This window comes from Erythrolamprus reginae, chromosome 4 (genome assembly GCF_031021105.1).
Source record: "Erythrolamprus reginae isolate rEryReg1 chromosome 4, rEryReg1.hap1, whole genome shotgun sequence".
NCBI classification, from domain to species: Eukaryota; Metazoa; Chordata; class Lepidosauria; order Squamata; family Dipsadidae; genus Erythrolamprus; species Erythrolamprus reginae.
The window spans coordinates 25526878-25547195 of record NC_091953.1 but is presented as its reverse complement, the minus strand read 5'-3'; the positions used below and the strand labels follow the sequence as shown (position 1 = coordinate 25547195).

The 20318-nt window shown below is 39.2% G+C and overlaps 1 protein-coding gene across 1 annotated transcript in view; it reads left to right on the top strand.

The window, feature by feature from the left end:
• Positions 1-20318, top strand: part of FLT3 (fms related receptor tyrosine kinase 3) — an 83312-nt gene that overhangs the window by 27444 nt on the left and 35550 nt on the right. The window contains 6 exon segments of the mRNA XM_070751695.1: positions 4800-4914; positions 7637-7764; positions 9767-9906; positions 14179-14332; positions 16713-16808; positions 16811-16877. Coding sequence (XP_070607796.1) covers positions 4800-4914; positions 7637-7764; positions 9767-9906; positions 14179-14332; positions 16713-16808; positions 16811-16877 — 700 coding nt within the window.

Genomic DNA, 20318 nt, shown 5'->3' with positions numbered 1-20318 from the left:
AAACTCTTTCAACTCCTACCCTCAAAATGTCGCTACAGAGCACTGCACACCAAGACAACTAGACACAAGAACAGTTTTTTTCCAAATGCCATCACTCTACTAAACAAATAATTCCCTTAACACTGTCAGACTTTCTACTAAATCTGCACTTCTATTCTACTAGTTTTTCTCATCATTCCTTTCACCCATTTCCTCCCGTGTTAACTGTATGACTGTAACTTGTTGCTTATATCCTAAGATTTTTATTAATATTGCTTCTTCATTGCTTATTTGACCCCTATGACAATCATTAACCACATGATTCTTGACAAATGTATATTTTATTTTATGTACGCTGAGAGCATATGCACCAAGACAAATTCCTTGTGTGTCCAATCACACTGGGCCAATAAAAATTCTATTCTATTCTATTCAAAAACCTAAACAAGTTTGGGCTTTATTATAATCGAAAACCACCCAAAGATTTCATCGCTGTAGGCTGGATCAGAAAATTGGGAGTTGGGATGAAAAGCAATGCAAAGTATTTTCATACTATTTTTTAAAAAGAAAACCTACAAGCTCATGAACTCACTATTGAACTGAACTTGAGACTTTAGCATTTGAATCAGCAATTATTGCTGCTCAAAACTGACATTGTCTGTGGCTTTCCAGTTTTTATACTACTCATTAAAAAAAAAAATACAGGGAACACAAATCATTGATACCCAAGAGCAGGACTCCGTGCACAAAATGGCCCAAAACTTGAAATAAAAGATATATAGATAAATAAAGAGAAAGTTACAAATTTGTTGAAATCAGACCACATGCAGTTGACTCCAAGGGCCGTGAGAAATGCAATGCAGGAGTCCTATCAAGATTTTCTGTTAAAGAGTTTGGCAGAACAGATTGTATTAGCTGAAAAACTAGCATCATATATTTATTTATTTTATTTATTTATTTGTCAAACATGTACAAGATAGCAGGTATTGGTATAAACATAAACATTAGCAAAGTAGGTACAGATAAATTAGGACAATAGTACAGTAACACACCAAAGTTTTAGAATAGAATAGAATTCTTTATTGGCCAAGTGTGATTTGTCTTGGTGCAGATGCTCTCAGTGTACATAAAAGAAAAAGATACATTTGTCAAGAAACATGTGGTACAACCCTTAATGATTGTCATAGGAGTCAAATAAGGAATGAAGAAACAATCAATCAATATTAACAAAAATCTTAGGATACAAGCAACAAGTTACAGTCAGACAGTCCTAAGTGGGAGGAAAAGGGTGATAGGAATGCTGAGAAAAAACTAGTAGAAATAGAAGTGCAGACTTAGTAAAAAGTTTGACAGTGTTGAGGGAATTATTTGTTTAGCAGAGTGATGGTGTTGGGGGAAAACTGTTCTTGTATCTAGTTGTCTTGGTGTGCACTGCTCTGTAGCGACGTTTTGAAGGTAGGAGTTGAAACAGTTTATGTCCAGGGGTCAGTAAATATTTTCACCGCCCTCTTTCTGACTCGTGCAGTATACAGGTCCTCAGCGGAAGGCAGGTTGGCAGCAATTGTTTTTTCTGCAGATCCGATTATCTTCTGAAGTCTGTCTCGGTCTTGTTGGGTTGCAGAACCAAACCAGACAGTTATAGAGGTGCATGTGACAGACTCAATGATTCCTCTGTAGAACTGTATCAGCAGCTCCTTGGGCAGTTTGAGCTTACTGAGCTGGCGCAGAAAGAACATTCTTTGCTGTGCTTTTTTGATGATGTTTTTGATGTTAGGTGACCATTTTAGGTCTTGAGATATGATAGAACCTAGAAATTTGAACGTCTCTGCTGTTGATATTGTGTTGTCTAGTATTGTGAGAGGTGGAAGAATGGAAGGGTTCAATTCCCACATGCACATGCATGCATGCACGCACACACAAATGATAACCTGAGATGAATGCCCTTTTTTGCAACATGCCTATGCTCTTTGATTCACCTTTGGACAAGCTGGCAAAAAGAGGAAGCTATCCTGCTAATTAGTTTTCAGTGAAAGTCATTTGGAAATCATGGCTCCTAGTTAAGAGTTTGGACTTGGAAGATAACATCTCACGTTATCACTTAGTATCTTGATTTTTATTAAAAAGCTTCCTGGCTTATTTAGTTATTCAAGAGATTAATCAAATAAAGTTTGCAGCTTATATACAGTATTTATTCATAATTTATTAAAAGTGTCCTTGCATGACTACACATAGCCAATTATCTCTATTCCGAAAAAAGTATCTGTATTCCCCCCACTAAGCATGGCCAATAATTTTTTAGGAAACACCTTTAGCAGTGACGAAGGGAAGAAATTAATGTTGAATAGTAATTTCTTAATGTTGTATTTTTTAGTCAATATCAAGCTGAAGTTTGGTTATTGTTTGAATTCATAGTTCTTAGTTTTTTTTATAGCAAGTGCTAATTTTTGCTTTTTATTAAAAAAAAAAAAGTAATGCTGGCCTGCATTAAAAAGGGTTAATAAAAATAATGCACAAAGTATGGGAATGGTTTGCAAAAACAATATAGATTAGGCAAGTTGAACTGTAAGTACACATATTGAAAAGTACACATATTGAAAATGTCCAAAGATCCTTCACCAGAAGAGCCCTTCACTCCTGCACTCGAAACAGAATACCCTATGAGACTAGACTTTCAATCCTGGGCCTAGAAAGTTTAGAAATAAGACGCCTTAAACAAGATCTAAGTATTGCCCACAAGATCATATGCTGCAACGTCCTGCCTTTCGGCAACTACTTCAGCTTCAACCACAACAACACAAGAGCACACAACAGATTTAAACTTAATATTAACCGCTCCAAACTTGACTGTAAAAAATATGACTTCAGTAACCGAGTTGTCGAAGCGTAGAACTCATTACCGGACTCCATAGTGTCATCCCCAAACCCCCAACACTTTACCCTTAGATTATCTACGGTTGACCTATCCAGATTCCTAAGAGGTCAGTAAGGGGCGAGTACAAGTGCACTAGAGTGCCTTCCGTCCCCTGTCCTATTGTTCTCCTATATCTCCTATACCTTTCTTCTATTCCTATATCTCTTCTTCTATTCTTTCATTTATATGTTCTATTACTATATCTTCTTTTCTATTATTTCTTAGATATATTCTACTATATGTATCTCCTCTATAACCTTCATCATGTATTTTACTATGTACCCACTAAAACCCTCATTGTGTATTGGACAAAATAAATAAATAAAAATAAAAATAAATAAATAAATATCAGAAGAGCTATCTGCACGCATATATCAGAAGACATATCCCTATACCAAAACAGGTGCATGCTATAATGTAAATTGAGGGGAGTTAAAATATTTAATAAGTGAATTTGACAGTTTCAAAAAATGATAGAAGCAAAACAAACAAACAAACACACATGCATTGGCAATGGTAAAATAAAAAAAGGTAGGATCAAGAATTAATGGATGCTGAATGAATATCAACTAAATGGACTGGGAAGAATTTAGCGTGAAAGAAATATATGGTGGTTTAAGAGAGAATAAATGGTGGTAGAGAAAATAAATGAGATTTTAATCCAAAAACAATACGCATAAGGGGAAGCCCCAGAAATTATGGTTGGATGGAACTGATGAGTGAAAGTTGAGAAGCTGAAGCAACAAAAGGCAATTTATGAGGAAGTACAATATATAGACATGATGGAAGCAAAGATAACAGTAGCAATAGCACTTAGACTTAAGTACTGCACTTTACAGCACTATCTCAGCAGTTTACAAATGTCAGTCCCCAAATATTGCCCCCAACAATATAAGATCTCATTTTACTGATCTCAGAAGGATGGAAGGCTGACTCAATCTTGAGCCAGTCAGGATCGAACTTCAGAGTGTGGGCAGAGTTAGCCTACAATACTGTTTTTAGAATTGAATTATTGTGTTCTAACCAGTGCGTCACAGTGGCTTTGAGATGTTTGACAATGATAGATAAATATTGAGAGACAACCAAGACAATTGGTCACTAGACTGAGACAAGCAGCTATAAAAATTGAATGGATGGGAAGGCTTAAGCTTCCATATGAGAAATGAATGCAATAATTGTAGTTGTTTAGCTTATAGATTGCAAAGAGGTATGAGTAAGGTTTATAAAACTGCACATAGTAAAGAAAGGAAAATAGAAGTATTCTTCATTTCCCGGAACTAAAAGTCACTCAATTAAAATAATGAAAAAATTAAAATTGATAACAAAATACAGTACTGTATTTTTTTACATGGATTGTAATCAAGCTGTGGAATACCTTGCAACAAGTTTAAGTTTTATTAGATTTGTATGCCGCCCCTCTCCGAAGACAAGGTACCAATTGCTAGATCAGGTACAGGACACATCTATCTATGGCTAGTCTTGAGCACTGGGTGTAACAATGAGTCCGAGTCTTCGGAGAGGGGCGGCATACAAATCCAATAAATAAATAAAATAAATAAATGAGAAAGGAGGGCTTCCTTGGGGATTTTTTGTATGGTTTCCTTGATGGATCCTGGCTAAATGAATTTAGGGCTGATCCAGCAGTCTTTTTTATGGTTTCAGTCAAGCCAGGGTTGATTTCTTTGTCCCTAATGAACAATAAATTATGCACATGCCTAATTTTTAACTTTCTTCAACTTATGGTTATATGAACTACTCATTTTCATGGGGAAAACATGTTACTAATTTCAAATATGAAATCTTGTCATAATATTTGTTAACATCAACATTAAAAAAATAACTAAGATTCATGTACAGAATGCATGCATAAAAAGCACTAAAAAAGCACCATACCCATCATTTTCAACAGGAAGCCCAGGAAAGCCATATTTTATAAAACATGGAGATGGAAGTGTGAGATGCATATCAGAAGGACATCCTACACCGGTTCGTCAATGGTTCGCTTGCCAGGCTCCCGATGAGAAGTATGTGGCTCCAAACTATTGTCTTTTCTTTTCTGGGACTCTCAATTTTTGCATTATTTACGTATACTTAGGCAACTTCCCCCTGAGAGAAGAAAATATTTGTAGCTCAGGATTGAACTGTGGGGTCCTTGGTCCCCTGAACTTAGTTTGCTTGCAGATGCTTCATTACCCAACAAGGTTACATCATCAGTACTAGAAGTGTGTTACGGTAGGATTTGCTTTCCATTTCTATATAAGTGGCTTGCTCTGCATGGTTGTTCTTGGTGGTTTCCTGATTAGGCTGTTGTTTACTATTTGTCTGAGATAACAGTTCCTTAACTGATATATTTTTCTAAGAGAGGATGTCATGCAGTAAATTGACAGACTACTATGGAAAATGCTATGAATTTATTTATATGGAATTTATTTCTTTCCAATAACTTCCATACTGATCTACTAAAATTGCAAAATGATCTTGCTGCCCTAAAATTTCTTACTATGTAAATTTCATGGCTATATCTCACTCTTTAAAACCCTGCTGTTCTGCTCGCTTGTAAGTGTTTTTTTTAATACCTATTGCATTAGTAAATTGTATGTGAACATGGTTGATCATACTCCAATGAAAAATGAAATTAAAAATTAATTTCTATTTTTTCAGAAAAAGGTAACATGGGCTGTTTGCAACTATGTTCACTTTATACATAGACTAGTAGGACCAGGAGTAGCTTTTATGATATTTTCAGTGGCCAATCTACCAGCATGACTAGGCTGCAAATTCCAAACTACATCCTTGTTGTTACAATGGGTTTCTTGCATATGACTAGTTGTCTGGGTATCATGTTCTTCTTCATATTCCACTTGCATCACAATCTCAGGGTGCATCTGTATGTGTGTGATGGGGCCCTGAAACAGACCCTGTTCAAATCTGTACTCAATGCTCATCCATGCAATCAATATATCAGAGCAGTGAGAATACACCCCCTCCTCTTTGTCACAATGGCACACATTAGCTTACTTCATGGCACAGTAATCAAAAATGACTTTACAATATGCACCCTTTTTAATAATGAGATGAAGTACATAGGAAAACAAATAAATTTGGCAGGCAGAAATAATTAGTGACCTGTAAATCTGTTCAGGTCATTATTGATCCGAATAGTACAGGTGTAACAATCAGCGCGCAGCAAAAAGTAAACTCAACCCCCCCCCCACACACACACAAACACTCATAGTAAGAACCCCTCAAATGAGGATGAGGAAAAGTCAATTAATCACAAGTTTCAGACCTGTAAAACTCAATTAATCACAAGTTTCAGACCTGTAAAACCTGTATAAGTGGGGCAATTAGCGCCCAGCAAAAAGTAAAAAAAAACCAACTAAAAACATTCATAGTATGAACCCTTCAAATGTGGCAAAGTCATTTAATCACAAGCTTCAGATCTCCAGGAAAAATAATCAACAAGGTCTCAAATTTCATTTTGGGTCAAATAGGCCCAAATAGAACAGCAGGGCAAAAACCTCATTGTTTCTAGAACGTAAGAAGCCTAGGAATTAAATTTCAGAAAGTGTTTGAACCAACTTCCCCTTATCACTAACTTCCCCTTATATTGGACCAACTTCCCCTTATAAATGTTTTCTGGACATTTAAATGCCCAGACAACACCTGCTTTAGATGTTGTGTAGCTCAGCCTAGATTACAGGGATTTGTAGATGTTCTGAGCTGCCAATGAAGCCTATCAAACAACTAAGAGTCTTTAGTAACCAAATAAGGATTGATATAGTGGACTGAGATCTTTGGTTTTTGTTTATTTAGTGTATGAAAAAATATATGGATTTATAGTGGTTCAAATGTTAATGTCCAGTCCACCCAGCCATTCAAGGACAGGGAGGGTGGTCTATGTTGAAAAAAAAACCCCAGATATTGTGCTGGTGTAAGCTCTTAATGGACATTGACACAATGTGATGGATATTTTTCCGAGGAGCACCACAGTCACACTGAGGGGTAGAGAGTTTAAAAAACATATCAAAAAGCAGATTTTTTTTTTAAAAAAACCATTAAAATATGTCAATTTTGAAATGATTTGAACATGTTCAAACATTATGATGCCAAAAAGTCAGGTGTTTCCATTTATTTGTCCACCCTCTGTATATAACTGCCTGTATCTGGGTGTTCAGCAGCCCATTTGGCTTTCCTGTGTGTGCTGATGTCAAAGTTGTTAGACAGCTGTTGAGCAAGTGCCAGAGAGAGCTTCCTGGATTTAAACCTGCCAGTTGATAGATGAAGAAGATCAGCATGCACAGGAAGAAGTGGGTTTCTCATAATTTTGTTGTACTGCTTCACTAAGGCTTCCTCCCTTTATAGAGCTGGTGGTGCAATGTGATTCAAGACAGGAAGCCAGCAAGTAGCAGTAGATTTTATGCAGATCTTTGGTATATGAGCCTCTTCATTATTGATGGTGATGATGATGTTCATTCAGTTGATAGTTCAGATGATCTATTTTGAAATAGTTCTTCCCCCATTCCTAAATGATGACAAATTAATTATTAATTATCTTTATTTAATTGTGTAATTAATCTTTATTTAGGAAGCAGGATAAAGTTCTATACTTGTGGCCAGTAAAGAATAGAATATTTCCACTGCTATATTTTTGCTATATTAAAAAGTTATGAAGAAGATTATCATTTAAATCAGTATTGCCATCCCCAACATTTTATATTAACCTGTTGCTATTTTGATTTATAGGTGTAGATTTGTTTCTGAAGACCTGCTTTCCTTAAAGACAAAGGACTCGTCATTTGAACCACATGTATTGTGCTGTGCAACTGCCGATAAGAACCAGAGCAAAGTATGCACAGAGCTTTATACAATAGGTAATAACTGAGTCGGACTTATAATTATTATTTCTTCTTCTTCTTCTTCTTCTTCTTCTTCTTCTTCTTCTTCTTCTTCTTCTTCTTCTTCTTCTTCTTCTTTTCTTTTATTCTTTTTATTCTTTTTATTATTATTTATTTATTTATTATTTATTTATTTTGTCCAATACTTCCAATAATTCTTCAATACATCCAATAATTCTCCTTCTTATTCTTCTTCTCCTCCTCCTTTTCTTCCTCCTCCTCCTTCTTTTTCCATATCTATTATCAGAGGTTGGCAATTTGTCATCAGAGGTCGATGATATTTTTATCAATAGTCGCACAAAGAAGTGCTGCTAAGTTTTGTCCAAACCAGTTCCTTAGATTTTGAAGCCATGATGTTCTTCTTCTGTCTGGATCTCGTTTGCTTTCAATCTTTCCTTGGTGTATTAAGGGAAGTATGCCGTATTTTTCTGGGTGCCGCATCACATGTCCAAAATATTCTAACTTTTGCTGTTTTATGGTTTTGATGATTTCCCTTGGCTTTCCCAGGATGCTTATCATCTCCTCATTTCTGATTTTGTCAACCCAGTTTATACATAACCGTCGCCTGTAAATCCACATTTCAAATGCTTCTAGCATTTTCAAGTGGCTTTCAATCAGCAACCAAGTCTCTACTCTATAGACGTAGAGCAAGATGGAGAAGATGTAACATTTGACAAACCTGCTTTTCAATTTTAGGCTTATGTCTTAGGCCAGGGTTCGACAAATCTAAATACTCAAAGAGCCAATTTGACTCGTTTCCCACAGGAAAAAAAAAAAGGGAGCCACAAAACTTGGGTGGGCGTGGCCAACTTGACATCATTCACTCCGACCCAATCACGTGACCTCCCTAGTTATGCCTACCCAGCCAGTCATTTGGACAGAGAAACTGGGAACCACAAAACCTCTCTCTCTCTCTCTCTCCCTCTCCCGCCCCCCTCTCTCTTTCTCTCTCTCTCCTTCTGTCTCTGTATCTCTCTCCCCCTCTCTGCATCTCTCTATGGCTCTCTCCCCCTTCTCTACCTTTCTACCTCCACCTCTCTCAGTATCTCTCCCCCACTCTTTGTATATCTGTGTCTGTTTGTTTTCTCCCCTTTCACCATCTATTTATTTATTTATTTCTTCAATTTCTAGGCCGCCCAACTCTCCAGGGACTCCAGGCGGTGCACAGCAAAAATATAAAACATCCATAATAGAACCAAAACCTCAGAAAAGAGTTTAAAAAGCAGTTTAACAATACGAGCACTTGAACCCCTGCCCACCATTCATGGGTGGGTCTTGCTGCCAGGCCCAAGTCTCCAACTCAAACTGACCTCCCCACCCTGTAAGGTCTATATCTATCTCTGTCTCCCCCTCTCTCTGTGCCCTTTCCCCCATGACTTTAAGCCTTTTGTTTCACTCGGGCTCACAAGCAAGCAGCAACTCTCGGGGACCCTACAGCAGTTAACTCTTTTCCACCATTTTCAATTTCTCCCTTCCAAAACTTCACTTCCCACTTGCTTGAGAGTCTTCGCTGATTGGCTGTTGCGATGAAACTGGGGGAAAAGGGCATTCACAACCTTTTCTCGTCCCTCCCCCTAAGTTTGCTACCTAATCTAGTATGCCCTATAGAGCAGCTCTATAAATTTCTTCTTCTTTTGCTTGTGTTCGCCTAAACCAGGGGTCAGCAAACTTAAATAGCGGCACATGCGCAGTGCCGGCAACTAGGCTTCTGCAGAAGAGCCACACTCAAGCAGCCAAAGAGCCACATTTGGCTCAGGAGCCATGGTTTGCCAACTCATGCTAGCTCAGAAATTCTGGGAGTTGAAGTCCACACGTCATAGAAGAGCCCATTTTGCCTACCCTGCCCTAACCCACCAATTTCACATTGCAAGAACTGTAATATCTCACCCTAGAAAAATAAGGCTCTCTTGTATTATTTAATAGTAGAAGTTATAAAAGATTTCAACATGTTGGTTTATGGTCTTTGGTCAACTTACAGATCTGAGTGGAAAATCAGAAAGGCCTGGGCAAGAACTATTTCTCAGAGTTGGAGATCCACTATTCTTAAGGTGCAGATCCAAATATAACACGTCTCAGTTTGGAAATAAGTGGCATTTTGGAAACAAGCAATTAAAAAAGGTAATGAAATGGTTCACTTTCTTGTGATAGAGTAACTGGTTATATTAAATACTAATTGAAGTAAAATGTATGGTTTTAGCATACATCTCCAACTGGTTATATTAAATACTAACTGAAATAAAATGTATGATTTCAGCATATTACATTTCTCATAATTCCCAGTTCAAATAAGAGCAGTTGCCACATTCAATTTAGAAACATAGAAGATTGACGGCAGAAAAAGACCTCATGGTCCATCTAGTCTGTCTTTATACTATTTCCTGTATTTTATCTGAGGATGGATATATGTTTATCCCAGGCATGTTTAAATTCAGTTATTGTGGATTTATCAACCACGTCTGCTGGAAGTTTGTTCCAAGCATCTACTACTCTTTCAGTAAAATAATATTTTCTCAAGTTGCTTCTGATCTTTCCCCCAACTAACCTCAGATTCTGCCCCGTTGTTCTGGCGTTCCCTTTCCTATTAAAAACACTTCCCTCCTGAACCTTATTTAACCCTTTAACATATTTAAATGTTTCGATCATGTCCCCCCTTTCCCTTCTGTCCTCCAGACTAGACAGATTGAGTTCATTAAGTCTTTCCTAATAAGTTTTATAAGTTTCCCACCATTTTTGTAGCCCGTCTTTGGACCCGTTCAATTTTATCAATATCTTTTTGTAGGTGAGGTCTCCCAGAACTGAACACAGTATTCCAAATGTGGTCTCACCAGCGCTCTATACCAGTGTTTTTCAACCAGTGTGCCGTGGCACACTAGTGTGCCGTGAGACATGGTCAGGTGTGCCGCGAAGCTCAGAGAGAGAAAGAAAACAAGAGAGAGAGAAAGAAAGAGAGAGAGAAAGAGAGAGAGAAAAAAAAGAAAGCAAGAGAGAGAAAGAGAAAGCAAGAGAGAGAGAAAGAGAGAGAAAGAAAGAAAGAGAGAGAGAGAGAGAAAGAAAGGGAGGGAAGGTGGGAGAGAGAAAGACATAGAGGGAGGTAGGGAGAAAGAGAGCAAAAGAGAGAGGAAGGAAGGAAGAGAGAAAGAAAGAGGGGTGGAGAGAGAAAAAAAAGAAGAAGGGAGGGAAAGAGGGAGGGAAAGAGAAATAGAGCGAAAGGGAGGAAGAGAGAGAAAAAAAATTGTCCAAACTTTTTTGAGCCATCCCCCTCCCCTCAATGTACCCCAGGGTTTTGTAAATGTAAAAAATGTGCCGTGGCTCAAAAAAGGTTGAAAATCACTGCTCTATACAGCGGGATCACAATCTCCCTCTTCCTGCTTGTTATACCTCTAACTAGGCTGCCAAGCATTCTACTTGCTTTCCCTACCGCCTGATCGCACTGTTCACCCATTTTGAGACTGTCGGAAATCACTACTCCTAAATCCTTCTCTTCTGATTTGTTATGAAACATACTAATCATTCTCTTTACAAAATTTTTGAGTTGATCAGCATTCTTAACTTGCAAGGTTGTCTCAATCGCCTCCTTTCTTACATTACATTGGAGTTGTTCTCAAAGGTTTAATTCCCTTCCTACCCTATAATATTAAACTGTTCTTTTGTTTGTTTGGTTTGAGAGTTTGGTCTCCGTTTGACATTTCACTTCTCATCCAAGCAGCTTCTCAGCTCTGACTGGATGGCGAGGAATGGAAGGATCCAGTTCAGAGTTCAAATAGCTTTATTTATTTATTTTATTTATTTATTTTGTCCAATACACAATAATACACAATGAAGACACCTTCGAGGAAATAGAATTAGAGAAAGAATAGAAGAGAGAATATAGGATAAAATAATCAATGAGAGAATAAAAGAAAGATATTGGGATAGAAGAGAAGATATATGGGATACAGGAGAGACAATAGGACAGGGGTCGGAAGGCACTCTAGTGCACTTATGCACACCCCTTACTGACCTCTTAGGAATCTGGAGAGGTCAACCTTGGACAGTCTAAGGGTAAAATATTGGGGGTTAGGGGATGATACTACGGAGACCGGTAATGAGTTCCACGCTTCAACAACTCTATTACTAAAGTCGTATTTTTTACAGTCAAGTTTGGAGCTTCTTGGATGAGATGTGAAACATATTCAGTGCGGAACAACAAAGTCTGGTTGTCTCTTGAAAAAGCACCTTTGAGACAACCATGACCTGGATGACTGAAAATCTCCACATTCATCCACCACTAACATATCCACAGTGTGAAAATTTACATAGGTCCATCATCAGTAATAGGCAGCCAAAAAAATTTACTGCCACACTGTGGGTGTGGCTTATTTTGTGGGTGTGGCTTGATGGTCATGTGACTGGGTAGGAGTGGCTTGCTGGCCATGTGACCAGGTGGGAGTGGTTTGAACGATAATCATCGTTCAAGTGAACTGTTAAGTCCCCCTTACAACAATGGGTGTCAACAGATTCAAACTCAACCCGGATAAGACGGAGTGACTGTGAGTTCTGCCTCCCAAGGACAATCCCATCTGTCCATCCATAACCCTGGGGGGGAATTATTGACCCCCTCAGAGAGGGTACGCAACCTGGGCGTCCTCCTCGATCCACAGCTCACATTAGAGAACTATCTTTCAGCTTTGGCGAGGGGGACGTTTGCCCAGGTTCGCCTGGTGCACCAGTTGTGGCCCTATCTGGATCGCGACTCACTGCTCACAGTCACTCATGCCCTCATCACCTCAAGATTTGACTACTGTAATGCTCTCTACATGGGGCTACCTTTGAAAAGTGTTCGGAAACTTCAGATCGTGCAGAATGCAGCTGCGGGAGCAATCATGGGCTTCCCAAGGTATGCCCATATTACACCAACACTCCGCAGTCTGCATTGGTTGCCAATCAACTTCCGGTCACAATTCAAAGTGTTGGTTATGACCTATAAAGCCCATCATGGCATCGGACCAGAATATCTCCGGGACCACCTTCTGCCGCACGAATCCCAGCGACCGATTAGGTCCCACAGAGTTGGCCTTCTCCGGGTCCCGTCGACTAAACAATGTCGTTTGGCGGGGCCCAGGGGAAGAGCCTTCTCTGTGGTGGCCCCGACCCTCTGGAACCAGCTCCCCCCTGAGGTTAGAACTGCCCCCACCCTCCTTGCCTTTTGTAAGCTCCTTAAAACCCACCTCTGCCGTCAGGCATGGGGGAACTGAGATAACTTCCCCAGGCCTATACTGTTTATGTATGGTATGTTGTGTGTATGTTTTCTTAAATTATGGGTTTTTAGTTTTAATTATTAGATTTGTATTGTACATTGTTTTTCTATTACTGTTGTGAGCCGCCCCAAGTCTACAGAGAGGGGCGGCATACAAATTTAATAAATAAATAAATAAACCTCACAAGTGTCGCTCGCTGGGGTGACAATTTGCTTCGTGTTTCCGGTGCTCTCCTTCCTGGGTTTATTATTTGGATTTGTATGCCGCCCCTCTCCGAAGACTCGGGGCGGCTCACAACAAGTGTAAAACAAATCATAAATAATTCAATTAATTAAAATATTTAAAGATTTTTTTAAAAAAACCATACACTAACAGACACACACACAGGCATACCATGTATAAATTAAATGTGCCCAGGGGGAGATGTTTAGTTCCCCCATGCCTGACGGCAAAGGTGGGTTTTGAGGAGTTTACGGAAGGCAGGAAGAGTAGGGGCAGTTCTGATCTCCGGGGGGAGTTGGTTCCAGAGAGTCGGTGCCGCCACAGAGAAGGCTCTCCCCCTGGGGCCTGCCAACCGACATTGTTTAGTTGACGGGACCCGGAGGAGGCCCACTCTGTGGGACCTAATCGGTCGCTGGGATTCGTGCGGCAGAAGGCGGTCTCGGAGGTATTCTGGTCCGATGCCATGAAGGGCTTTAAAGGTCATAACCAACACTTTGAATTGTGACCGGAAACTGATCGGCAGCCAATGCAGACTGCGGAGTGATGGTGAAACATGGGCATACCTGGGTAAGCCCATGACTGCTCTCGCAGCTGCATTCTGCACGATCTGAAGTTTCCGAACACTTTTCAAAGGTAGCCCCCCCCCCCCCACCTCAGGCTAGGCACCTAGGCGAACAGGTGGTCATCAGCTCTTGAGAAAAGAGGGGAGAAGAAATGTGCCCCCTGCAACACCTGCCCAGTGCTGGTCTCCCTGCCGCTTTCCGAGGAGGAGGAAGAGGACGGGAGGGGGGAGAGTCAGCTGTAGCTGGGCATACAGCTTCATTTCTGCTGGTGGAACTGTGTTCCCCCCTCTCCTGCCTGCTGCCCACCCCTGTCCATCCTGCATAAAAGCTTTCTGCTCTTCCATTCTAATCTTTATTTAAACATTTAGGATATGACGCTAGAAGGAAGATGGCAATTCAGTTCCTGTTGGGTTAAGACTCAGTATGCATTTATGTCATCCGTGAGACAAGATAATGATGGCAATTATACTTGTTCTTCTAAAGAAATTGCTGCCCAAAGAACGGCTATAGTTAGAATTTTAGGTAAGACATATTTACTTACATTGATATATGCAGTGGAGGTAATTGATGGGATAAAATGTATGTTTTATTGCTATAAAATGTTGACAATGAGGATAAACACATGTTGTCGTTCTCTCCAAATATTGCATCTGATGCCAGTGGATTGCGGCCAATTTTTCTCTTAATTATTGGAGTGGAAGGTTATTGGCCAGTTAAGGTCCTCTGAGTCTGTGCAAAGGTATAAGGATCTAATTTCCTTGTTTTTACATTAAAACTTGGCAACTGAAATATCGATTCCATGATTACTTGTAGCTCATGGCTTACCCTTCATACTTCCTAATTAAAATTTAAGAGATGTAGAACATTCCCCTTTAGGCAGTCTCTCCCTTCTTTTCTAGTCTTTTCATATAGTCACATGATTGATTTAACCATAGTTAATTTCAATTGTAATAGGGGTTTGGACTCATAATTGCCATTATTCTTGATGCAAATGAATATTTGGTTTTGCTAAAAGGAGAGGAAAAGTAAGCAATCAAATGTGGTAGATATTTCCATTATTACCCCGGTTTAGTGCACATGATAGCAATCAGAAATTAGAAATCAAATGTAAACAAATGTACATCATTCATGCAAGACAATTGCATTGTTTTATTTTGAACGCAGCTGTTTTTTTAAAAAAAATTATGTGAGTGTGATGACCTATATACCTTCAAAGCTCCAATTTTTCACATGGCCTCTTGGGAAATTAATTGTCCACCCCTGTATAGAACAGAAATGTTACTATGCTTGAGTTGTTTGACTTATACAGTGATACCTCATCTTACAAACGCCTCGTCATACAAACTTTTCGAGATACAAACCTGGGGTTTAAGATTTTTTTGCCTCTTCTTACTTTCACCTTACAAACCACCGCCGCCACTGGGATGCCCCGTCTCCTGGAATTCCGTTGCCAGCGAAGCGTCCGTTTTTGCGCTGCTGGGATTCCCCTGACGCTCCCCTTCATGGGAAACCCCACCTCCAGACTTCCATGTTTTTTTGATGCAGCAGGGGAATCCCAGCATTGCAAAAACGAGCACTTCGCTGGCAACGGAATTCTAGAGGTGGGGTTTCCCAGCGAGGGGAGCCTCGGTGAAATCACAGCATCGCAAAAACACAGAGGTCCGGAGGTGGGGATTCGACGACTTCGGTGTTTTTGCAATGCTGCGATTTCACCGATGCTCCCTTCGCTGGGAAACCCACCTCCAGACTTCCGTTGCCAGCGAAGCGCTCGTTTTGCGATGCTGGGATTCCCCTGCTGGGATTCCCCTGCAGCATCGCAAAAACACAGAAGTCCAGAGGTGGGGTTTCCCATGGCGGGGAGCCTCAGGGAAATCCCAGCAGCGCAAAAAAGGGCGCTTCGGCTGGCAAAAGGGGTGAATTTTGGGCTTGCACACATTAATTGCTTTTCCATTAATTCCTATGGGAAACATTGTTTCGTCTTACAAACTTTTAACCTTAAGAACCTTGTCGCAGAACAAATTAAGTTTGTAAGACAAGGTATCACTGTATATCAGATCTTCTCAATCCTATTCAAACATGCATATAATTCAAACATGCATATTATTGTCCAGCAATTTTAAAATCTATTTTCTTTTGCACAAAAAGAAAATTCTTTTTGCAGAACATCATTTTTCATAGATTAGAAGGAACTACTGATGAAAAATCAACATAATTTGAACCTGTTATGTTCAAGTTTTTGCAAGGCTTACTAACTCTGTTGATTTCAAAACTTTTGTATTTCAAAAGGTATTATGTTTAAAGATAGGCCTTCAAGTCAATGTTCAATGGCCATGTTCATTGGACGATTATGAAAACTATAATTTAACATCATCTTTATTGGAGACAGAAATAGCTAATGCCTATTAACTGAGAGTCAAATAGAACTTATATCCTCTGCCGATCAGTTGCCAAGGAATATACAATACGGTACAACAAGGGAATGTTTATCACCTTAAAGATCAGCTTCTAGTCTTCCTAAGCAAATTTAGCTGCCACTACTACATGTAAACATCTAGCTGAATAATTTTTTAAAAAACATGATCTAGGAGGGCCTACAATGTATTCTCATATTTGTGCTCCTGTCAAAATGAAAGTCTGCCATCCATCCATTCAATAGTCATTTAATTGCTGTAGACCAGGGGATAGGCAAAGTTGGCTCTTCTATGACTTGTGGACTTCAACTCCAGAATTCATGAGCCAATCACGCTAGCTCAGGAATTCTGGGAGTTGAAGTCCACAAGTCATAGAAGAGCCAACTTTGCCTACCCCTGCTGTAGACAAAGGAATATTAAAGGTGCTTATGTTCAAATCCTTCAAATAAATACTGAATTCTGCCACACAATGCTGATCTATCATTTAACAGATAAAGGGTTTATCAATATAACCAATGGAAAGGAAGATTTTGAAGTTGGCGTAGAAGAAGTCACCTGCCTTGAAATTAAGCTTAAAGCCTATCCACCATCAGATGCCTTTGGATATTTTCCCAAATGTCATTTCCATGTCAGCAAGCTTACACAGACACTTACAGGTAATTCAATTTTTTCAAATATTTTTCTGCAATGCACTTTGGTGCATTTTTTCCACTTCTGACAAGATGCTTAAAACTGTGCTATTTATTTATTGCATGTTTTTATTTTTTGTATACCACAATCTATTGTTTCTCCAGTTAAATTAAGTTCATGATAGAGAACTTTAGTGTGCTGCACTCTACTTGTCAAATCAGTGGCTTTTTTTCACAGAATGCAACAGAGAGATTTGAATACATCACATCATTCATCATTGTTGAAGTTGCGCAGATTTTATGTAAAAAAAATTAAGCATCAATCTGATTTGGAGGTGTTTTAGTTTGGTTGAGTTCAGATTTCTCCCTTGGGGTATAAACTCAAGGCAAACAAATAAATAAACAAATAAAATCAATTAATTCTGAGGGAACATTATGAGCCGAGGTGGCGCAGTGGGTGGAGTGCAGTACTGCAGGCCACTAAAGCTGACTGCTAGATCTGCAGGTCAGCGGTTCAAATCTCATCACCAGCTCAAGGTTGACTCAGCCTTCCATCCTTCCGAGGTGGGTAAAATGAGGACCCGGATTGTGGGGGCAATAGCCTAACTCTGTTAAAAAGTGCTATTGCTAACATGTTGTAAGCCGCCCTGAATCTAAAGAGAGGGACGGCATAAAAAAATCGAATAAATAAATAAAATATTTAACATATTGATGAATTTCCCAGTATGCTCTAAATGTCATTTCAGGTCAAAGTGTGACAAATTACAATAGCAGCTGCCAGAACCAGGCTATCTTTAGAACTGAGACATAGAACAGATGATACGGGCAGAGAAAGCTGCAGAAAATTTGTGTGCCTTCATTTTTGTTTCTTTGTTCTGCATGTTCCCTCTTCTCTTCCAGCATTAGTTAATTAATTATCTGTCCCTCTTTTTCTATCAGGCAATAATGAGGACCAGCAAGGCAATATTGTTTGGGAACTTTTTAAAGCCCATGGCTCTGAATCAGGTGGTCCTGAGTGATTCAGGATTGATAGTTTTCTCTGATAATAGAGGAGTAGCAGCACTATTTTTTTACAGTATATATTTTTTAATTTTTTCCTTCATATGCTTTAGTACAATGTCAAATATCTTCTATTTCCAGTACAATAAAATGCAGTATTTTGTTAGTAACTCTTGTATAATCTCAGGGGGGGAAAATCATAATACAAAATTATTAATTTCTCTATAGATCTTTTGTCCCTTATTGCATATACAAGGCAAAGGTTGCAGGTTCAAGTCCCAGTGGATATGGCTAGCTGATGAGGCCAAAATAAGGCCAAAATAGATCTATCCTAGTCTCCCTTAATTTTCAAATTCAGCAAAAAAAATATGTGACATATATATATATATATAGATGTAGATTGTTCTGAGTTCGGGTTTTACCTCGTGTAATATTTTGTATGTCTATGCGACGTTTCGGTGAAATCACATTCACCATCATCAGGCTGAAGCTGTAAGCTTCGTGCTGCTGTAGATATAGTTTGTTTGCAACTGCCATTTGTTCCTTATAAATAGTGGTGGGGGTGGAGATTTGGTTTGAAAGTAGCAAATAGATTGGGTGGCCATGTTTTAATGATTTGATTGGTTGGTGGAATCACATTTAGTTGAAGGATTGACATGGTGATGATTATGATATGTTTTTTTGTTTAGGGCTGGTTTCCAAATTTCTGGTAGGCGGGACGTGTCATCACGTTTATTCATACAGAGGGGGTGTTTTTCTATCTCTATGGCTTCCATGATTATTCTTTTATATACGTGTTCTGTTTTGGAAAGTAATTTAGTTTTTTCGAAGTCAATTTCATGTCCTGTTTTTTTAATGTGCTGGAAAAGGGAGGAAGTTTTTTCTTCTTTTTTGACTGCATTTTTATGTTCTGCAATGCGTGCGTTTATTCTTCGATTAGTTTGTCCAATATATGTGGCTGCACATGTTTTGCATGGTATTTCATAGATTCCTTGGTTTTCAAGTTGTATTTTGTCTTTTGGGTTTCAAAACATGAAAACACAAAATGGGTGAGCAGTGTGGTCGGGTGGTAGGAAAAGCAAATAGGATGCTTGGCTGCATAACTAGAGGTATAACAAGCAGGAAGAGGGAGATTGTGATCCCGCTTTATAGAGCACTGGTGAGACCACATTTGGAATACTGTGTTCAGTTCTGGAGACCTCACCTACAAAAAAGATATTGATAAAATTGAACGGGTCCAAAGACGGGCTACAAAAATGGTGGAAGGTCTTAAGCATAAATCTTATCAGGAAAGACTTAATGAACTCAATCTGTATAGTCTGGAGGACAGAAGGGAAAGGGTGGACATGATCAAAACATTTATTTATGTTAAAGAGTTAAAGGTTCAGGAGGGAAGTGTTTTTAATAGGAAAGTAATAGGCATATAAATCCAATTAAATAAATAAATAAATAAATAAATAAGTGAACACAAGAACAAGGGGGCACAATCTGAGGTTAGTTTGGGGAAAGATCAGAAGCAACGTGAGAAAATATTATTTTACTGAAAGAGTAATAGATGCTTGGAACAAACTTCCAGCAGACGTGGTTGGTAAATACACAGTAACTGAATTTAGACATGCCTGGCATAAACATATAAAATACAGGAAATAGTATAAGGGCAGACTAGATGGACCATGAGATCTTTTTCTGCCATCAATCTTCTCTGTTTCTATGTTTCTACATTTAACTTCTAGACAATGAATGTCATGTATGATTTAGGAACACCCAATTGTGTTTTTTTTAATTAAGATAGCAAGTTGGATACTTAAAAAGTGTTAGTTTAGTGAGATGTGTCTTGGCTTCTATGACTCTGCAAACATAGAAGTCGAAAAATAAATGTTTCCCTCCTCCCTTCAGCTTTTTTCAAACATAAGGAAGAAGCTGGTAGGTCTGTGTGCAACAGACCTTGAAAGTACATGGTGCCCCTATGTAGCTTTGTGGATTCCCCTACCCTGAAAGCATTTGGTTTATTTAAAGAACTATTTCAGAGCACTTTGTTTTACTTAAGACTGACTAAGGAACCTAAATTTCTTATCTGCTCAGCCTTGTTTTTTTATTTATTACCACGTGCAGTACATTTTTCTGATGTGACTATCCTTACATTTATTTTGATCTATACTATTGTTGTGATTCCGTCCGAGGCCCCTCAGGGAACGGCTGATCTTCTGTCGGTTTCCTGCTCAGAGGGGGAGGATGAGGAACAGGAGGTGCAGGCAGACGAGGAGGAGGAATCCCAGGCTGAGGAAGAGGGGGAACAGCCACAGGCCCCCGAGAGGGAGCTCTCCCCAGCAAGCAGCCTGGATTCCTTAGAGGAAAATGCACAAGCAATAATAGATCTGCGACAGAGAAGAGCAACACAAAGAAGGGAGCAATTAGCTAGGTACTTTCAGCACTAAAGAGGCAACAGCTGGGTTTGGGTGTGGTGCTCTC